The sequence below is a fragment of the Tympanuchus pallidicinctus genome, unplaced genomic scaffold (assembly GCF_026119805.1).
Source record: "Tympanuchus pallidicinctus isolate F22 unplaced genomic scaffold, pur_lepc_1.0 scaffold10, whole genome shotgun sequence".
NCBI lineage: Eukaryota > Metazoa > Chordata > Aves > Galliformes > Phasianidae > Tympanuchus > Tympanuchus pallidicinctus.
In genome coordinates this window covers 11,986,825-12,006,256 of record NW_026294619.1, presented here as the reverse complement: position 1 = coordinate 12,006,256, position 19,432 = coordinate 11,986,825, and the positions used below count along the sequence as shown (strand labels likewise).

Here is a 19,432-nt window from a genome sequence, read left to right as displayed (position 1 = left end):
ACCCCCCTCCCTCAGTAAGTTAGTAACATCCACGTGCTTTAAGTTGGGTCTTTAACTTGCAATTAGGAATTACTGGTTGGTGACGTATTTTTTGCATTCTAAGATCTGATTCTTGCCTCAGCCTAGAAGCAAAAGTCTCAAAGCAGGCCATTAGAGCTGGATGGAAGACTGCTGTCAGCTTAGCTGGCGAACTCAGTTCACTTCATAGTACTCAAACGTTCTCATGGCTGAAAAACAGCCACTCAAGCATACATCTCCACCATCAGCTTTGGCACAAAGGCAAACACAGGTCATCTTGACAGCAACCTTACTAAGATTTTGTTTGCATAATCGAACTACAGAGTGGGCGCTAATAAAATTAAATTGCTGCTCATTTTGAAAGTAGGGCTTGTCCTACCATTCTGCCTTTAGCATGACATTTATCAAGAGATAAGACAAACGTACTTTGAGAAGCTGTCAGGAAAAGTAGTACTAAAATTAAAATACTACGAAGATAACCGAGAGGAAAGCATCAGACAGCTGTGAAAATGATTTCAGAAGACATATGGAAGCTCTGTTAGATTATGATCTTCTAAAACATTCATCTATTGCTTTTGGGACAGAAAGCTAAGAATATATGAACACTCGAGGCTCCAAACATTCCATTCAATTTAAAAGGTAGCCATTCAGAAGCAGACTGAGCTGTCAATTGAATAAATAATTTGAGTCAATGCACAGAAGAATCATTTCCTAGCAGTTTGCGTGGGTTTTGGTTGCTGGTTTTATCGTTTCTGTAAAGTTTCAAAGCGATGATTGAGTACAAATGCATTAAAGAAAATCCTTCTCCCATTAAAAGGGAAACCTCTTGACCTTATGTAGAAAATTATGTTTGCTTCCAGTAATGGCAAAAGTATATCTTCACAATGAGTATATTTTGATAATTAATGTCAGCAGGATCAGACAACAAAAAGTAAACAGATCTCATTTTCTCATTCCAATGTATAATGTGATTTTAACACTCTTTATCACTCAAGATTACTGCACAACTTGCCAAATACTCACATGAGTATCTCTTCCTCAAAGTATTTGGACAACTGCAACCTCACCTGTGTAATTCATGGACATGGACCTTTTTTCCTCCATTTTGCTACAAAGCAAAAATTGAACCAAAGCAGATGGCCACTGAGGTACTCTCCAGAAGTCAGTACTAGACTTACTCCAAAGTCTATGTGAAACTTAGAGATAGGTGAAAAAACCCAAGCATTTAGAAAAACAAGATGTTTTGTCAGCTTCAGAAGCAGTGCACTAAAGAACAGCTAGCTACCACACATCTCCACAGTCTGAAAAGACACATGCCTTTAACAGTTAAGCACTATCCAAGAAGTATTATCTAGAAGACCTCCAGATAGACATTAAGTCTCAACGTGCACACACTCAATAGGTATCAGTCTCAGATTGACTGCACAGAAGCTCACAGACTTGGGCTATTCAAGAGATGCAGATCATTTTAAAAATTCTGAATGTAAACAGCACAGTGGTCAAGTCAACAGAATTTTCCATTTGTGCATTAACTCCAGTTATCAGATTTTGACACCACGACATTTCAAAAGCAGCAAAGAGGAAGTTAATGAAGCATAACATTTGGATTCTGTAGGTTTTACTTCAATTTTGAATAAGGACTAAAACTTCTCTAATTGAACTCAATTTATGGACTATTACTAATTATTCACAGAAGCATTAAAATCTCCCTTTTTAAAAAAGCACAAGTTACCATGTTAATTACCAGGTCAATACTTCTGGTTTTGTGCACCTACAGGAAATACTTAAGTCCGAGTTAACTGACTAGATTTCCCTTTTTAGGAATACAGAAAAAAAAGGGATAATTTTCATCGTTGCTAACCTCATCCTGAGATATGCATCTAAAACAGGTCAGAGGAATCTGCTCCAATGTGCTCACTTATCTCCACTCATTACAAAAGAAGTCAAGGCAATCGGTTGTTCTACATATATTCCCATCAAAGGCATTAAAACTTAAACAAAATGAACATCATCTTTAGTAACTAAGTGCTTTCTTAGAAACCTACAGCGTCATGACTTTTATTCAGAATTATCAAGGTCATTTAAAGATATTCCTGAGGAACACAATGAAATATTTTCAATATGATATGGGCTATTTAGCATTCATAGATCATAAATCTACTTTTAGTTTTCTTACCGTGACAGGAACCATCCACTTCTTCATATCCTACGCTGCAGATACATCGTCCAAGAGGCACAAGCCAATCCCCATCTGCTCCACAATACAATTTTGGAGTATCACGTTCCTCAGCACTCTTCACACAGGAGCCCCGCACTTCCACCAAAGAGGAAGAATCAACCCTTGGAATAGTATCAGGAAACATGGCCAAGTTACGGACTGTGAAAGGGCACTTCTTGTAATAAACACGGACTGAGACCAAAGCAATACATGCTCCAATGTCCTGAAATGCAAGATAAAAGCCTTTCTTGTTTATTGGCCCAACCTCACGAACTTCTGTGTTGAGTTTAAGAATGCGATCACCCAAGTCCATCTGAGTAAAGCTCTCATCAGCTGCAATAGTATCAATTTTAGTGTACTGGTTTGGCTTGAATTTTAATCCATGAGATTCATCTGATTCCATGTAGTAGAGATTAAAAGTTTCCTTGCAGGTTCCCACTACCCACGGAATGCTGTTGCAGTCCCTCAGGGTAAACTTCATTTCCACATAGATTTTCTGTGCAGCATCACGGGAAATCCAGTTTGTTCGAAGCCAGTTGTTTTGGTTTGGTTCCATCACATTGCACACCTGGTACGTATGAATGGGATGATTGTGTTCATCCATTTCAGTAATGGCATCCCACTGAAAAGAAAACAGACTGTTTGAAAACCAAGGAAAACATAAATTTTGCTATCTACAGAGCCAATCTCAACACACATAAATGTGAGTATATGAAATCATGGCTGGATTAAAAACAATTGTTTGTGTCGAGATTAGAGTAATAATAGTAGTTAGAAGCAAATACCAGCTACAGAAGTAGCTACAGAGTTTTCTACAGAGTAGAAAAGTTTTCAGAAATTCAATAATAAATTTCTATGAATTAAAAAAAAAGTCTCTGATCAATGTGGCTTCAATAGAAGATAGAAATAGTGGCCATAATTGGTCAGTACATCTATACATAGACTCAGATGTACATAGTGGCCTGGAGGTGTTCAAGGCCAGGTTGGATGGGGCCCTGGGCAGCCTGGTTTAGCATTAAACGTGGAGATTGGTGGCCCTGCATGTGGCAGGGGGGTTGGAGATTCATGATCCTTGAGGTCCCTTCCAACCCGGGCCATTCTGTGATTCTGTGATTCTGTATAAGCTCTCCTGATTTACACAATTATTGTAGACACAGTTAAATGTACAGGTAAGAGATATTTCTGGCTCCATAGACGCTGTATTACACTCATTTCTTCTTAAATAAAAAATAAAGATCTATCACAGGCATCATATCATTTATTTACCCCTACAAATTCTCTTATAAACTGAACATGAAATAGGAATTATCATTTTTATTTCTTTAAGTTGTGTGCATCAATATCACTGAATTGTTCTCAAATGCTGGTGGGAACCTATGCCATAAGGCCATTGAAAACATGCATCTACAAAAAGCCATCCATTTTTGTACTAAATACAAAAGAATTATTGAACATCTAACATTACATAATCTGCTACTCTAAGGGATTGCCAACAACTCCAATTCAGTTTGAATAAAATTGAGTCAGCTTTCAATAAGCACTCACAATATCAATATAGCATTAAGCATTGATTTCTTTCTTACAAAAACAGAGCTAGTTGTAGTTTCATACTCCAAAATATTGCACCCCACTATAAATTCTTAGTGTGGCCTTCTGGATATACTGTTCTCTTATGGCATTCTAGATATTACCTCATATAGTCAACAATCCAAAAGCTTGTTACTAAATATTACTAAAAACACCCAACTATGATGTTTTAGTAGAATGAAACATGAAAATACACACTATTTGTGTTCATAGTTTAGCATATTTGGAACAGATTATTTATAAATACACATTCACTTAAAATAATTTGCCTGCTAAAAAGAAACATAAGGTTAAAATTGAGACAGCAGTTCAAAGTTGAAAAGTTTATGCAGCATTTTTGCTCTTACCAACTTCCTCATCCTTGCAGTTAGTTCAGTTAAATGCACAGTCTGGCATTTAAGAATGTTATGTTAATTATATTCAGGTGTACACATGTAATATGTCAAAGCCCATGTTCAAATTATGCATAATATGCAATTCTGAGTACAATAGCAAGATAAGAACCTTGCACATTATTATTCAAACATGAATTCAAGTATCTTTAGCCCGATGATACTTCCAAGCCACAAAGTTTTCTGCTTTAATACAGACAATATCAATATGTTCTACTTCAAAGTTAGACTTCTCATGATGCACTTTGACTACTTAAGCTGCACAATTTTCATAATGTCTACTTCGCTCAACATTACGAGGAAGGTTGGCCCTTGGCCTTTCAGACTGAACAAAATTAGGAATTGAGTTCAGTTTAAAATTTTTAAGAAAAAAAAAATTTAAGTTATCTTTTAGAAACATGGTGAAAAAAATACTTCATCATCTTATTCTGTAAAAAGGTAATGTATTATTAAGAGGTAAGGTCTTCATTTTTAGAAACATCCCCAGCCATCAGATGAATTTTAAGGCCCATGTCAAATTGCAAATATGTACAAAGCCTGCTGGCTTTATTTTTTGAGTTTCAGAAACATCACTTGTTCCTAGATGAAAGTGAGGGTATAACATCCCCATCTTCAATAGCTTTCACAGAAACAAAGCATGGATGTGGGTGGAGAATTTACCCTTTCTTCTGCAGGAGCAAACTGATCCATCATGCAGGAGGTAGCAAGAAAGAAGTAAGTACTCTATGGTTTCATTAGACTGCAAACTTGGCAGCTGGAATTCAAGTGGAAATGGAATTCTAAATGGAAACGAGTAAGGCCTGAAAAGTTAGATTTCTGATTACTGCAGTGTGTATTTGGGAATTACCCAGAACAATAAGCTCTCTACAAAAGTCAAGGTCTTTACAGACTGTAACTTTTGAGATTTTCTCTATCTATCCATCACAACACGAGCAATAGCCTCAAGGTCTTATTTTAAAACCCATGAAACATACTTTAAAAAATGATTGTTGGACAGGTAGTAGTCACTGGCTGTTTGCTACCTCTTAAGAGCTTCTTTTATTTCTAGGTCTTATGACCTGTGTGAGTCTAACATACATTCAGAAAGGACAAATTAGATCAGAATTCCTGCCAATATGAGAACAAATTCAGATCTGGTCAAAATTGCACAATGGGAGACTAGTTACCACAGTATTCATTTCTGAACCATTGCTTCTAAATTAGATTTTGAGATACAACCAAAATATGTCCTGTATCAAGTAATACATAATATACCAAGTAAATCTTGGCTTTGAGAAACAAGAAAAGGACTTGCATTCTCTGACGGGCCTGCCCTCTCCTCTTTTGCCAAGCACGTGGCACACAGTTCGAACTAAGATTCCACAGCCAGAAGGAATTAATAAAAGCGTTTAATTAAAATACATACTCTAAGCCTTAAAATCTTGGCAGTAAAGATACTTTACTCCCAGCTGCCCTCCCCTGACACAGCTCCATGCCGTTCCCTCGGGCCCAGTCGCTGTCACACAGAGCAGAGCTCAGCGCTGCCCCTCGGCTCCATGCGAGGAGCTGCAGCCGCCATGAGGTCTCCCCTCAGCTCCTCTGCTCTGGGCTGAACAAACCACGGACCACATCCGCTCCTCTCTCACCTTGGCCTCCAGACCCTGCCCCATCTCCGCAGCCCTCCTTTGGGCGCTTTTGGATAGTTTTCTGCCCTTGTATTGTGGCACCCAAAGCTACCCCCACTGTTCAAAGGGAGGCCGTGCAGTGCACAAGAGAGCAGGAAAACCCCTCCCCTTGCCCAGCTGCCGGCGCTGGTACTGATGCACCCCAGGATACGGCTGGCCATAATTTTGCCTGGCACCAAAGTGAGACTGCTTGTCCTAAAGATCCCACTGCTTTCATTCTTGCCTTTCTTAAAAACCGGACAACCTTTGCCAGCTACCAGACTAAGCAGATGTCACTTCAGCAGAAGCCCTATTTGCGCCTGAAGGATTCACTATGGTGTTTTATTTTCATACGCAACCCTGCAATAAGAAGTTTTTCCAGTTAATAGGGGTAGTTACATCAGCTAGTTGGAAATGTTTATAATGGGCTGATATTTATATAATTTCACGTGTAGTGGAAAACGCTTCTCCTACAAGTTGTCACATGGATGGGTGAATTAAGAGTGGGTTCTTCATCTCAGCCACCAATCCCAGCAGTAGCAATGTAATCTAGGGCAGTAGTTTTAGCATCTTGCACAACACCAGGTTATTTTTATTGATATTTTACTTCGTTCAAAGAAAAAAGATACTTGGTAGCAGCTACTTAGGTCCAAGCCCTTAGTCAGTAGGGTAATTAACTGAAGAGTCCATCTACCCTTAGGACTTCTGCTGCATTTGCTTCTGTTGCAGAAAATACATAGCACGCATTAGATTAACTCTGCAGAACAACGACTGTGACTCAGATTTAGGGGAAAAACTATACAACTATGCAAGGTCTGACTGTAGAACAGTTGATCTAAGCCTTAGGTAGCCAGGATGATTAAGAAAAATTTCAGTGCACTCAAAAATGCAAAATCCACAATGGTGACTCACTTTCTGATTATTGTCATGAAGCACTGAACAAATGCAAGAATGAGCTTCTACTGATGGTCCAGGTTTCCTTTGCTCTGTACATTATTATGGCATGTGTGAATGCTTTCTTAAAAAAAGTATAATCTAGTGAGATTTAAGAGATGAACCCTGGGTAAGACCAACTTCAGAAATAATACTTCTCATCACTTGCTTGTGAATTAGACTGTGAGATCAGAAAAGGACAGTCCCGGTCCAGCTTTATAGAAGATACCATAGTCCTTTCAGAAGGAAAGGAAATCTTGAATCCTGGACATAGACCATTATACATATACTAGAAGAGATCAAAACTCTAAGAAGCATGGTCACGTTTCAAAATACCTTATCTGATATGGAGCTCAAACTACCAAGGCAGTCAATCCATATGGCCACAATCTAGGCAGCATCATAAGTCATCAAAGGAAAAGATATTCACGGTGTAATGTTTTTGCTGTCTGGATACCACAGAGAAACTATCAAACAGAAGCCAAAAGTAATGACACAATCTCTTCCATTCTAGACCAAAAGGTAGCAAAGCACATTTGGAAAAGGGATACACTGAAAAATTTCACATGCATGCAAACACGCATCTCCTTGGGGAGCCCAGTTACTGAAGAAATAGGGGAGGACACGTCCTAGCAGTTCCTCAGCCTCCCTTTCACTACTACTTTCACTACTCCTTATCTCTGTATCACTTGAGAACCAGTCACTCCAGCCTTTGCGATGAGCCCTGAGATTGTTCCTGCTACAGGTCCTGTGGCTGTTCCGAGTATTGTGATAAAAAAAATTGCCCCCCAGGAGCACCACATCCAGAGGGACAGCCCTGTGGTCACTCCACAGAGACAAGCACCATGGTTACTCCAAACCCTGCAACAAACAAAAGAACTTGCTCCACAGTCACAGTGAGTCCAATGCCATCCAAGCTGAAACTAAGACAGATGGCTGTGCATGGCCATCCAGAACCTGGCTTGTCCTTCATGTTGCAGTTGTCACTGTTGAAACACATCACCCATTCCTCTGTTCACATGCACTATTTGGTGTCCATCAGTGTTCAGCAAGTGTTGTGCCATGGGCAGGGTCACCAATCACTATAGCAGGCTGCCCAGAGCCACATCCAGCTGGCTTTTGAATGCATCCAGGGACAGGAGTCATTTTCCTCACACTGCCCCGCTACTGTCATCTACCACATACCACAAAACATAAGGGAACAATGGTCAGTAGTTCTACCTCTACTGCCATAACCACCACCATCTGCCTCTGACGTCACAGGCACACATAATGATATAGGACACACTACTTTCAGAGCAGCCCAGATATACATATATATATATATATATGTATGTATGTATATGTGTGTATATATATTATATATAAATATATATGTATGTACACACACAAAACAAGTGATACACAAGCAATTACTCACCGCAATTACTCACCACCCACCAAATGATGCCCAGCCAGCCCCAAAGTCAAGTCTGCCCTCTTGATTAATTCTCCACTGTTTTTCAAGTTTGTTTCACATGGTATGGAATACCCCTTTGGCCATTTTTGGTCAGCTGTCCTAGTTCTATCCCTTCCCAGCTCCTTGTGCCCCACAGCCCTCTTGCTCACAGGACAGCAAAAGAAGCTGAGGAACTGTCCTTGGCTGCTGAGCGCTGCTCAGCAATAATAAAAACATCCATGCACTATCAATATTTTTTTCCCCCCAAAGCCAAAACATTACATCATATCAGACACTGTGAAGAAAATCATCTCTGTCCCAGCTGTAATCAAGACAGCTGAGAATCCAGACTACCATAAGGGCAGGGAGAGATACCTGATAGAAAAAAAAAAACATGTCCTCAGTCCAAGAGCTGAGCCTGCCTGCTTTATGATTTAGTGCATGCAGTACCATCCCTTAAATGACTGATTGCTTTTACCACTCAACACCTTTTAAAGCCATGAAGAGCATAAAGCTAAGAAAGTGAGTTAAATGCATGCATTTTGAAGTGGTAGTTCCCTTGACACTACACTGAAAGGAAATAATTTTAAAAAATAATTATACAAAGCAGTTATATAAAGCAATCAGAAGATGAGAAGTGTTACAAACACTAAAAAACTAAATCATACTAGGACATAAAACTGGAAAAGCAAAACTAAAGATACTTAGAGGAAAATAAAGTGACAGATCACTTACTTTACCAGCAAGCACTACAGGTTACAGCAGTGAAGAACTTGCTATAACAGTGTAGATGCCTTTTATCTGACACCACCCTCACCCGCATGAACTGAAGCAATGACACTTCTAAAACTCATTGTATCACAGCTGTATTCCTTTAAGCACATTGCCACCCCAACAGGCTCCTTCAAAACTGCCATTGGTCTTCTTCAACTGTTGTGCTACAATGTGAAACAGAGCCCTCTCCCATTGTGTACAGCAGGCCAAAATACTTGCTGCCAAGTTGCTGATGAACAGCTGAAGGTGTGCATTTTTCATTGATTACTTCATGTGATCATCATCATACTAGCAAGTATTATCACTATGTACCAACAACAAAATTCATTACTTCATTTTATTTTCAAGCTACTTATCTGTTTCGAATGATCAGTATCAAAAGAAGAATGACCACAACTGCAGGAGCTGAGGGGATGACAACTTGCTATTACTAGGATTGCAGGAGATCACATCAATAAACTAAAATCAAAGGTAAAAGCAATATTATCCTACCCTGCTGTTAAGTGAATCTCAGATGTTTTGGAAGGAAAGTCTGAGAGGTGAGCAGGAAAACTAATTATTGCAAGCTGAATAACATAAGCTGCAGCTCTATTTATTTGCACATAAGTTCCTAAGTTTATTTAAACTTTCTACATTCATGCATTAAAACTTTCCGTATTATCCTGGTTTAATAAGTAAGGCACATTAACAATCAGCTGAATAACTTCAATTACAGGCCAGAAATACACTTAATCAATACATATAGAGACAAATACGTGAAATAAAATTTCAAAGTCTGCAATATGTACAAACAGATTTTCAGATACTCATACTGGCTGCATCCATAAAATCTAAAGCAAAAACAGAAGAAAACAAAAGGGGAAAACAAAACAAACAAAAAAAAAGACAACAACAACACTCAACCAGTCACTGGTGTCTTCCAGCAAATTAACTTCTTCATGCTTCCTATGTAATTGTGTATATACTGATAGCTTGTCTAGCATTGTCTTCTGTGGGAATCCACATTTTTAATTAGATAAAAACCAAAGATATTTTGTAGCTCAATTTGTGGCAAAGATATAGAGTAAAAAATTATTTTACTATCTTGAGTAGACAGAATAACCTTTCATATAGCTTTGTTCATAAACTCAGTGTAAAGTGTATCCTGTCTTTTCCTTGTTGCATGTACAGCTTCAATTAATTTAGGTACATACTGAGTACTGATTTGTTCATGACTGCATATTTGGTGGTGGAGTAGGTTGGTATATCTACTTTCATCAGTTTGCAATCTCTTTAGATTCATGCAAATTAAGGGACATTTAGAAGGGATTGATTTAACACATAACTCCCTGTGATGAGTTACTGTAAAGGACACAGCAGAAAACACTTTCTGTGGCATGCAAGGTAAGTCTCCAATGCTATTAAGATAGTAGACATTTTGAAAGTTCACATCCCCTTCCCTTATGGGTGGGATGCAGCAGGTCCATACAGATGCTAACTATATATCCCTTAAGTGTACTGTTCCAATTTTTAAAGGGAAAAAAGCACGTACAGAGTGAGTTGAAGAGATTTATCTTCTATTTGCTCTATTGTTAGTTCACTAAGCACTGTTTTCTTAGAAAAACAAATAATTCACCCTAAGATATAGCTAACAAACTTCAATTGTCCAAAAGGGCCTTGTTTGTAAGATGAGTCATCGCTCACTGGGCACTCTCTGTTAGGAGTGTGTCCTGAGAAAGTCAGCTGTAGTTTCCAGAAAACCATTTTTCACTGAAGGATGGAGGCATAAACATCATCTATCTTTTATCCCTTTGAAGGGATGGATTGAACATAGCTGTAAAAATAAAATGTAGTGGCATTCCACCGTATCAAAAACTTTACTTCCACCTAATGTAATGTCTAATGAAAGCATCTTTTCCACACCTCTTACGGAAAAGATTTTGAAGCTTCTTCAGACTGGTGGTCTCATATAAACAGTTCCATTCTAGTTGCAACAATGTCAACTGTCACAGTTTTAGCTGTTAATCGTCTACTGCAGTTATAGAATCATAGTATCATTAAGGCTGGAAAAGACCATCTAAGATCATCTATTTCAACTGCCCACTTACCACCAATGTTGACCAATAAACCATGTTGCATAGTACTACATCTACAGATTTCCTCTACAGAACACCTCTAGGGACAGTGACTCAGTCACCTCCCTGGACAGCCCGTTCCACTGCCTGACCTCTTATGTAGAATCATAGAATTGTTTAGATTGGAAGGGACCTTTAAGATCATACAGCTCCAACCCACCAGCCATAGGCAGGGACACCTCCCACTAGACCAGGTTGCTCAAAGTCCCATCCAGTCTGGCCTTGAATGCTTCCTGGCAGGGGGCATCCACAACCTCCCTGGTCAACATGTTCTATTTCACCACCCTCACAGTAAAGAATTTCTTCCTAATATCTAGTCTAAATCTCTTCCAGATTAGAACCACATCTCCTCATCCTGTCACTACATGTCTTTATAAAAAGGCCCTCCCCAGCCTTTCCACAGACCCCTCGCAGGTACTGGAAGGCTGCTGTAAGGTGCCTCCAGAGCTTCTCCAGGCTGAAGAGCCCCAGCTCCTTCAGGCTGTTCCCATAGGAGAGATGCTCCAGCCCTTTATCATCTCTGTGGCTCTCTTCTGGACTGCTCCAATAGTTCAATGTCCTTCTTGTGTTGGGGTCCTCAGAACTAGATGCAGTACTCCAGGTGGGGTCTCTCCCCACCTGGGAGGGTTTCTTGATACCTCTCTTGATGCAACACAAGATACAGTTTCTAGGCTGCAAGCACACAGTACCAGTTCATGTTGAATCAACTGACAGTCCCAAATCCTTCTCTTCAAGACTGTTCTCAAGTCATTCTCTGCCCAGCCTGTGCCTGTGCTTGGGATTGCCTTGACCCAGGTGCAGGACCTTGACTTTGTTGAATTTCATGAGGTTTGCATCTCAAGCCTGTCCAGGTCCCTCTGGATAGTATCCCTTCCCTCTGGCACATCAACTGTACCACTCAGCTTGGTGTCATCTGCAAACTTGCTGAGGGTGCACTCAATCCCACATTATATTACCTACAAAGATGTTATATGGCAGTGATCTCAGCACTTATCCCTCAGGAATGCCACTCATCACCAGACTCCACTTGGACACTGAGCCATGGACTGCAACTCAAAATGTGACCATTCAGCCAATTCCTTATCCAGCAAGTGGTCCATCCATCAAACCCAACTTTCTCCAATTTGACAACCAGGGTATCATACTGGACAGTGTCAAATGCTTTGCACAAGTCCAGGTAGAAGACATCAGTTGCTCTTCCTTTATCCACTGATGCTGTAACTCCATCATACAAGGTCACCAAATTTGTCAGGTATGACATGTCATTGCTGAAGCCATGTTGGTTACCACCAATCACCTCACTTTTATTTTCCACGTGCCTTAGTAGAGCCTTCAGAAGGAACTGCTCCATGATCTTGTCAGGCACAGAGAAAGACTGGCCTGTAGTTCCCTAAATCTTTTTTTCCCCTTTTCTAATCAGTGGGAACTTCAGAGTGTGACGACCTTTCAAATATGATAGATAGCAGTTTGGCAACTTTATCTGCCAATTCCCTCAGAGTCCATGGATGGAGCTCACTGGATGCTCTTTAGGTGCTCTTTTCCTGGTCTGTGATCAAACTTCAGGACCAGGGCACCCACTACCATCACCAGTCTTAAAGTTGGGTGGATTGAAGATCCCTTCTCCAGACCTCCTGACTAAATTGGAAAGTTTGTTGCCAAAGATGGTCTTCCCCTCCTCTGAGAGATTAACTCCATCTGCCCCAGAAGACCAGGTCTCTCAAAAGAAATTTCATGACATAAGTACATGACACCACTCCCTTAACCATTTCTTGATTTTCTTAATGCTATCAGTCCTTTCACTCCCCATCCCTTTAACTGGAAGGACTGATGAGAATACTACTAGAGTGCTCCAAGGCCTTCACTACTGCTCCCAGCTCCTTATAGTCCTTGATATTCTTCAGGTTGTTGTGTCACTGATGCCTACTTGAAACTGCAGCAGCGGGTTTTAGTCTATGGGATGTACAAGCCTCTCTATCACATCCTTGTTGCAGGCTCCTGGCAAGCAGCAGACCTCGCTAGATAACTGGTACCTCTGTGCATACCAAAATAAAACTAGGCATTTGTTTTTTAAAGTTCTAGTCATTCAATAGAAGTTAGTGTTAACAGAAGTCAGCATCATGTGACTACCTCACAACCTACTCCAACTAGATACTTCAGTGATCAGAGGCCACGTGGTTGTGTATCATACATCTATCCAGCACAAAATACAGAGAAATTTATAAAGCTGAAAACTACATGTCAGAGGGAGAAGACAGTAAGAAACATGTAGCAAGGGCAAACTTTTCCCCCAAAAACCAACAACCACAGCAAAGAGTATTAAGTACAACTCTTGGACAATTTGGCAAAAATTAGAGCACTTGCATTCTTCTACAAGAGCAACACCACATACTATGAATGACATCAAGCCTGAGCCATATAATTTTCATTTTAAAAATATACTAGTTATTAAAAACATACTTAAACTTGATATTTTCATTTGCTTTTAAACTTAGGGATTCTTAAAAGAATGCTAATAATTTTTAGCTCAAAACCAGTTTTTCCTGTATCATGATTAATAGTATCTTCACATTTTCCAGATTTTTCCAGTCCAGCTGCTGCAAGAACAGCAACTGCCTTCTTTAAGTACAATGAGACTTTTTCCACCTGACTGAAATCTAGAGCCATATTTGGACTTCGCTGTAAATAAGCTGATTTGCAGACATGCTGAGCAGAAACAAGCTAATGACAATTCATAAAAACTGTGATGTTCAAGGACTGTCAACTGGAGGTCAAGTTAGACAAGAGGATTCTTTAATCATTCACTGAAATAAAGCTTACACTTCGTAGCATGCTGTGCTTCAAGAATGCTGTAGCTCAGTTGTCACCATCATCATTCTCCTAGGCGAACTATAATTCATTACATTACAGCTGAACACAGTTGCTCAGATACTAGCCCAGTGTACCTGCTTAACATATTGCCTGCCAGCAGGATATCATTTCAACACAAAAATAAGACTCATTTAGGCATACATTTTCTGAGTACCCAAAACAAGGAACAGATTTTGGTATAAGCCTTCATGTGGTAATGTTGGTTTTTTTGTTCCTGTTTTTTTGTTTGTTTTTTTAAACATTTCATTTAAAAAATGTTTTTTTGTTGTTGTTGTTTTTTTGTTTTTTTAAACATCTTCATTTAAAAAAATGAAGAACATTAGCAAGATTCAGATTTTTATTTGAAGCTTCTATGCAAGTCCAGGTCTTCACATGATGAATTTAAGATAGTTCAGCAACTATTTGAGCTAATTAAGAAACATTGGGAGAAGCTTTCATAAGAAGATTAATGCAATTGAACATATGCACACCAAGAAGTAGAAAATCTTCACAGATAATTAAAAAATTCTTTTCATTGGACTGAGCAAAGTTTGCAGCATGAAACAAGATTTTGTGAATTTTGTTACTAAAGTTATGCTTTCAGCCAACCTTCCAGTTTTCTAGAAAGTAAAAGTTGAAGTATTCTCATAGGAGCAGAAGGGAAAAAAAAAAAAACAACAAAAAACAGCTCAATTCACATTTGGGAGTTAAGAATTGCAGAGAAATTCCATGATGTAGAAACAAAAGGTTCCACAAGAGCTGTAAATCCAGAAAAGGACCTCAGTTTGTTTCTTCCTATTTCTTTTTCACTCCAAGAACTGTCCTACAGATCACAACAGTTACAGTTTCCAACTACTCTATATAAGCCACTCCATCATACAGTAAAGTATTTATCTGAAAGGGAAGTCATCAGGAGGTTTTCACAACTTGGGCTTTTCACAGCATAAATAGAAGACTTCAGAATGAAAGTCTGTCTCATAATTAAAAACAAACAAAAAAACCTATTCTACTGTTAAATATATAAACTATTGCCATCAAATGATTGATTATGATCATTGTTTAGTTTCAGTAGCTCTAATGTTCAGCCATTATTGCCTACTTTTTGTGATTGCAGAATGACAGCTTTACAATGCTTCTAATTCCCTACAAAATGACTTATTAACAAATGATCAAACTGGAAAACTGAATTCTGCAATTCCCTCACAGTGAGGATGCAAAATAAATCTGAAAGCAGTAATTCTTCCTTCTTACAGAAATGACCCAGCTGCCTTCAGAACTTCCTCCCTTTTTGAACTTTGTGTATTTGAGACAAGATCTGGGAACAAAATATCTCCCCACAAACCTTATTTGGGTGAGAAAAAACAGAAGCCTTTAAGAAGGGAATGAGATGCAGAGAACACCAAGTCTCTTCATGCCATGGAACAAGGGATGGAGCTTTTTTGAGAACACAGAAGATGGAAAACAAGCATATAACCCCAGACACCAGATCGATTTGTGAGTCCTTTAGCACATGCTTCTCTCCTTCATCAATCACAACCATGTAGACAGGAATAAACAGACAACACTGTATTTGATTGAAATAGATTTAACTCATCTTAAAAATGAATATTTCTTTTACTACATATTGTTTGTTATACATAGCCACACAAATTGCTTAACACTTTTCCGTACTCCCATCTGCAGTACAAGGCTCTTAGGAGTTTTCATGAGAATCAGTCTCAAAATTTCCACCTTTATTTGTCAAATTGATGAGACGTGTATGAAGTCCAGTTTCAAAAATTTGTCTGCAATACATTTTGAACTATATAATCTGCTAATCATAGTTTCAGTATCTTCTGATGAAGTTACATGCCTGGGAAATATAAATACTTGCCAAGAACATGGTGTGCTAAATTCAAGTCATCCTCCCCACCCTCACCCTCCAAAAAGCACAACTCTTTTCTAACCCTTGCCAACTTTTTGCAGAGGTCATTGCGTTACCTCATAGTTTATGCTCAGATAAACCTCAGATGATTTCCAACTAAGAAACTACGTGGGGGTATTTAGTGTTGTTACTTGCAATATGGTACTCTTTTGCTCAAAAGATGAGATGGAGGATGTTCAAAATGAAAACTAGTTTTGTACATAAATTGAAATATGTAGAGTATTTCCCTACAATTCCTTCTCAAGTTTGCAGTCATCTCTTGAAGCAGATACATTAAAATAAGTATTCACATATGTATGTTTTCTAATGAGCTCTGACAATAATTAGCTTGCAGCAAGCTGGAATATTTTAGTACACTACCATCATTGTTTCCATCCAACCTCACAAAAAGTTTCAGTGATCTTTACCACCACCAAGAAACCCATACAGTACGCATAATAAAGTAAATGGCACTTAATGACTATCTACACTTCCATTTCAGTTCCAATATTAAGTATCAGTTTCTGAAAAATAATCTTGCTGCTTTTCAGAAAAGCTAATTATCTGGTTGTTCAGATGTTTCAAGTAAACTAAGCACTCTGAAATTCACCTTTTACAATTGCTACTGATAAGAAAAAAATCACTGACGCAATGGGGAAAACAGGAATTTGATGTGGGACAGAACAGAAACAAAGTTGACAGTATTTTTGTATTCAGCTGCTGTATTGCTCATTGTTTTGAGCTTGTAGAAAATGTCATCTCAGCATAGCTACAAAAATATTTGTGTTATGTAAACAGAAACAAAGGACTCTATACTGAAGCCTTAGCTAGAAAAAACACAATACGTATGAATGGCCTAAAGATTCAAGAGTTTATTCATAGAAAAAAATTACACCCCCTTCCCCCCCCATGTAATGGGATTTCTGTACCTGACCTCATACAGAATACATTTCTTTGAAATATGGTACAGCCAACCAATATCTTTACAAATATCACAATTCTTCGCACTGCATGTGGACCCAGGATTAAGATAAGAAAGAAAGACACTGAAAAATTTCAGATGAAAGTCCCTTTAAGCTGCCTCTGTCCAATAGGATAACCTATTTGTTATGGAGAGTGACTTATAAATGTCTACCCATATGTTTTCCACCATTAAGAAAACCACAGTACGCTATAAGAAGCTTACACTGGGACTAGGAAATATAAGATTTCTATGTCAAATCTAGAGCTAAGATTAAAACCAGTGTATCAATAATTCTGACCCTCTGGTAACTGATAGGAATCCCTATTTTGACTCCAGTTTTCCCAAATGAATTTCAGAATGCTTGGGCTCCTGGACAGCCTGGTCTAGTGATTTGCAACCTTGCCCACTGCAGGGGGGTTGAAACTAAAGGAACATTATGGTCCTTTTCAACCCAGGCCATTCTATGATTCTATGATAGCTGCCAGCTATGTCTATAAATACAGCTCTACCACATTTGCTAGCCCTAGAGAGATGGGATCTTAAGTGCATAACTTTCTTGGCTTGCACTCACCCTTTCCTTGCTTCCTAGTCAAAAGAGGTTTATTTACCTAGACTTACAGCCAAGCCATTTCTTGACTTGAAAATAAAACAACATTGAGTTGGAAGTACAGAAAAGTCCTTATCCAAATACAGCAAGATACCCAGCTTCTTACTAAAAAGTCCAAAAACTGATCAGAAACGTTTGGGTCAGGTACTGAGGGTTCATTACTACTCCATACTTGCCAAGTGTTTTTCTTCTAGGCGACTACCAGCTCCACCTCCTACTATTTACATTTCTTTCAAGTTGTGAAGGCTGTTAGCTGGAGTCAGCTTCAGGCTAGTGTTTCATTACATATTGCTTGTGCCCATGACTTGCAGATTTTGTTCCTACCCCTACCACACACAGTCTATATCAGCACTTGTTCCTGCTGCTGCAGTTCACAGCAGTTTAGTTGTTTGAAGCTGGAACACTGGCTGTGTCAGAGACTACTCCACAAAACAGTTTCACGACACTGGCTACTTCTTTTTGAGTGCACTTCTCAGAAAGTTATTTTTAATTATCTCAGCAATACAATTCACAATAAACTGTTAATAGTATAACTGAGAATGATGTATTAGTGCAGCAGAGCAGCTTGGCACGCTATCTTTGCTGCCAAGGTATCAAGAAATCATTCCGTCTGTTGCTAAGAGCTCCATCCCTATCTTTTTGATGAATGTTTCATGAATCCAGCATTCTGGAAGATAACTATTTATACATACAGTTCCTAATCTTATGATCATGGACACATCAGGTAATGACAATGATAGTTTTTCTATAAATCACACAACCAGACTCAGTGATTTATTTTACCTTCTTAATTTTTTTTTTGTCTAGTGTTCTGTTCATTGGCTCCTACCAGAAAATCCAGCTGTATTAATACTAGTGTTTTTTCTTTTTTATATACAGAAACTTTACAGGGCACACCATTAACGTCTATTAACATGCACAGTATGCCCAGAAACAAGGTGATTTGCCCTTGCTTCCGACGTTGCTCAAAGCTTCCCATAAAAGCTGCTACAGACTCTATGGACAGGGACTTAGTTGATTGTTGATAACAATGTGCAGATCTGAAAGAAATTCAGCTTCACAAGTGCTTCAGAGCATAAACTGTCACCTCTGTAGCTGCTTCCTGCCAATGGTTAGCTTGCATCTTCTGGATCATAGGGAGGAATGATAATCCCCACCAGCCTAGTGTAATGTTTAGAAAATAGTGCGAATGGTGTAGCTACTTAAAGCTACATTATTTTTAATACTGCTTCCAAATAAAGTTTTGTTGGAAAGACAGATGAGTCAGTTGTATAGGTTTTTTTTTCCCCCCTGCAACTTGCTAACTTACATTGTCTCACAGAATACTGGTCTGTTAAAATGCTGTTCTGCTGAAAAGCTCTGCAAGAGTACCAACAATGCTATAAAAGGTTATTAATCAATAGCACTGTATGCAATATCTAATAAACGCTAAACCCCACAAGTCAGGTATTTTAAAGTCAGTTTTTCTTACTTCAGATTAAACATAACAGCCATTTCAACAAAAGAAACAAACCACAAAAGCATTTCAGTAATCTTTGATAATATAGCTTTCCCCATCCTTTAAACCAAAATCTGTTAGAGAAATCACAGGAGGAAGAGACAGCTCCAGGTTGCTACTCAGTTTCAACTTTTTCATCAGCTAGCTCAGGCCATTTAACTTTGTTTGTTTGTTTTTTACCTCCTACTTTATTTCTATCAAATAAGTTTTTACAGCTAATTTTTATTGTGCAACACGAACTGAGATAATGCAAATACATAAACAGCTAATATTTTCTTCAAAAATTATCTAAAAATGATGATACAATAAGTAAAACCATATATATATTAGCATTTCTTCTAAGTGCTCCAGAGCGCCTTCTCAGTAATATTACTGCATTTCTCAGTTTTAGAAACATTACTTAAGCCATAGTTGTTAAAATTCTGCCTCCGTACAAATTGAGCTTTTTTTGCAGATATTTAAGTTCTGAACAATACTCAACATACTATTTTGTTTA

The 19,432-nt window shown here is 38.6% G+C and overlaps 1 protein-coding gene across 6 annotated transcripts in view; it reads right to left on the bottom strand.

Moving 5' to 3' along the window:
- The window catches only part of EPHA6 (EPH receptor A6), a 496,053-nt gene that overhangs the window by 370,595 nt on the left and 106,026 nt on the right, over nucleotides 1-19,432 (bottom strand). For 5 of the 6 annotated variants that reach the window (XM_052703538.1, XM_052703498.1, XM_052703517.1 and 2 more), the window contains exon 3: nucleotides 2,195-2,858. In XM_052703538.1, coding sequence (XP_052559498.1) covers nucleotides 2,195-2,858 — 664 coding nt within the window. Of the gene's footprint in view, nucleotides 1-2,194; nucleotides 2,859-5,840; nucleotides 5,951-19,432 lie in introns of those variants that run through there. The other variant, XM_052703528.1, reaches the window with a different exon arrangement.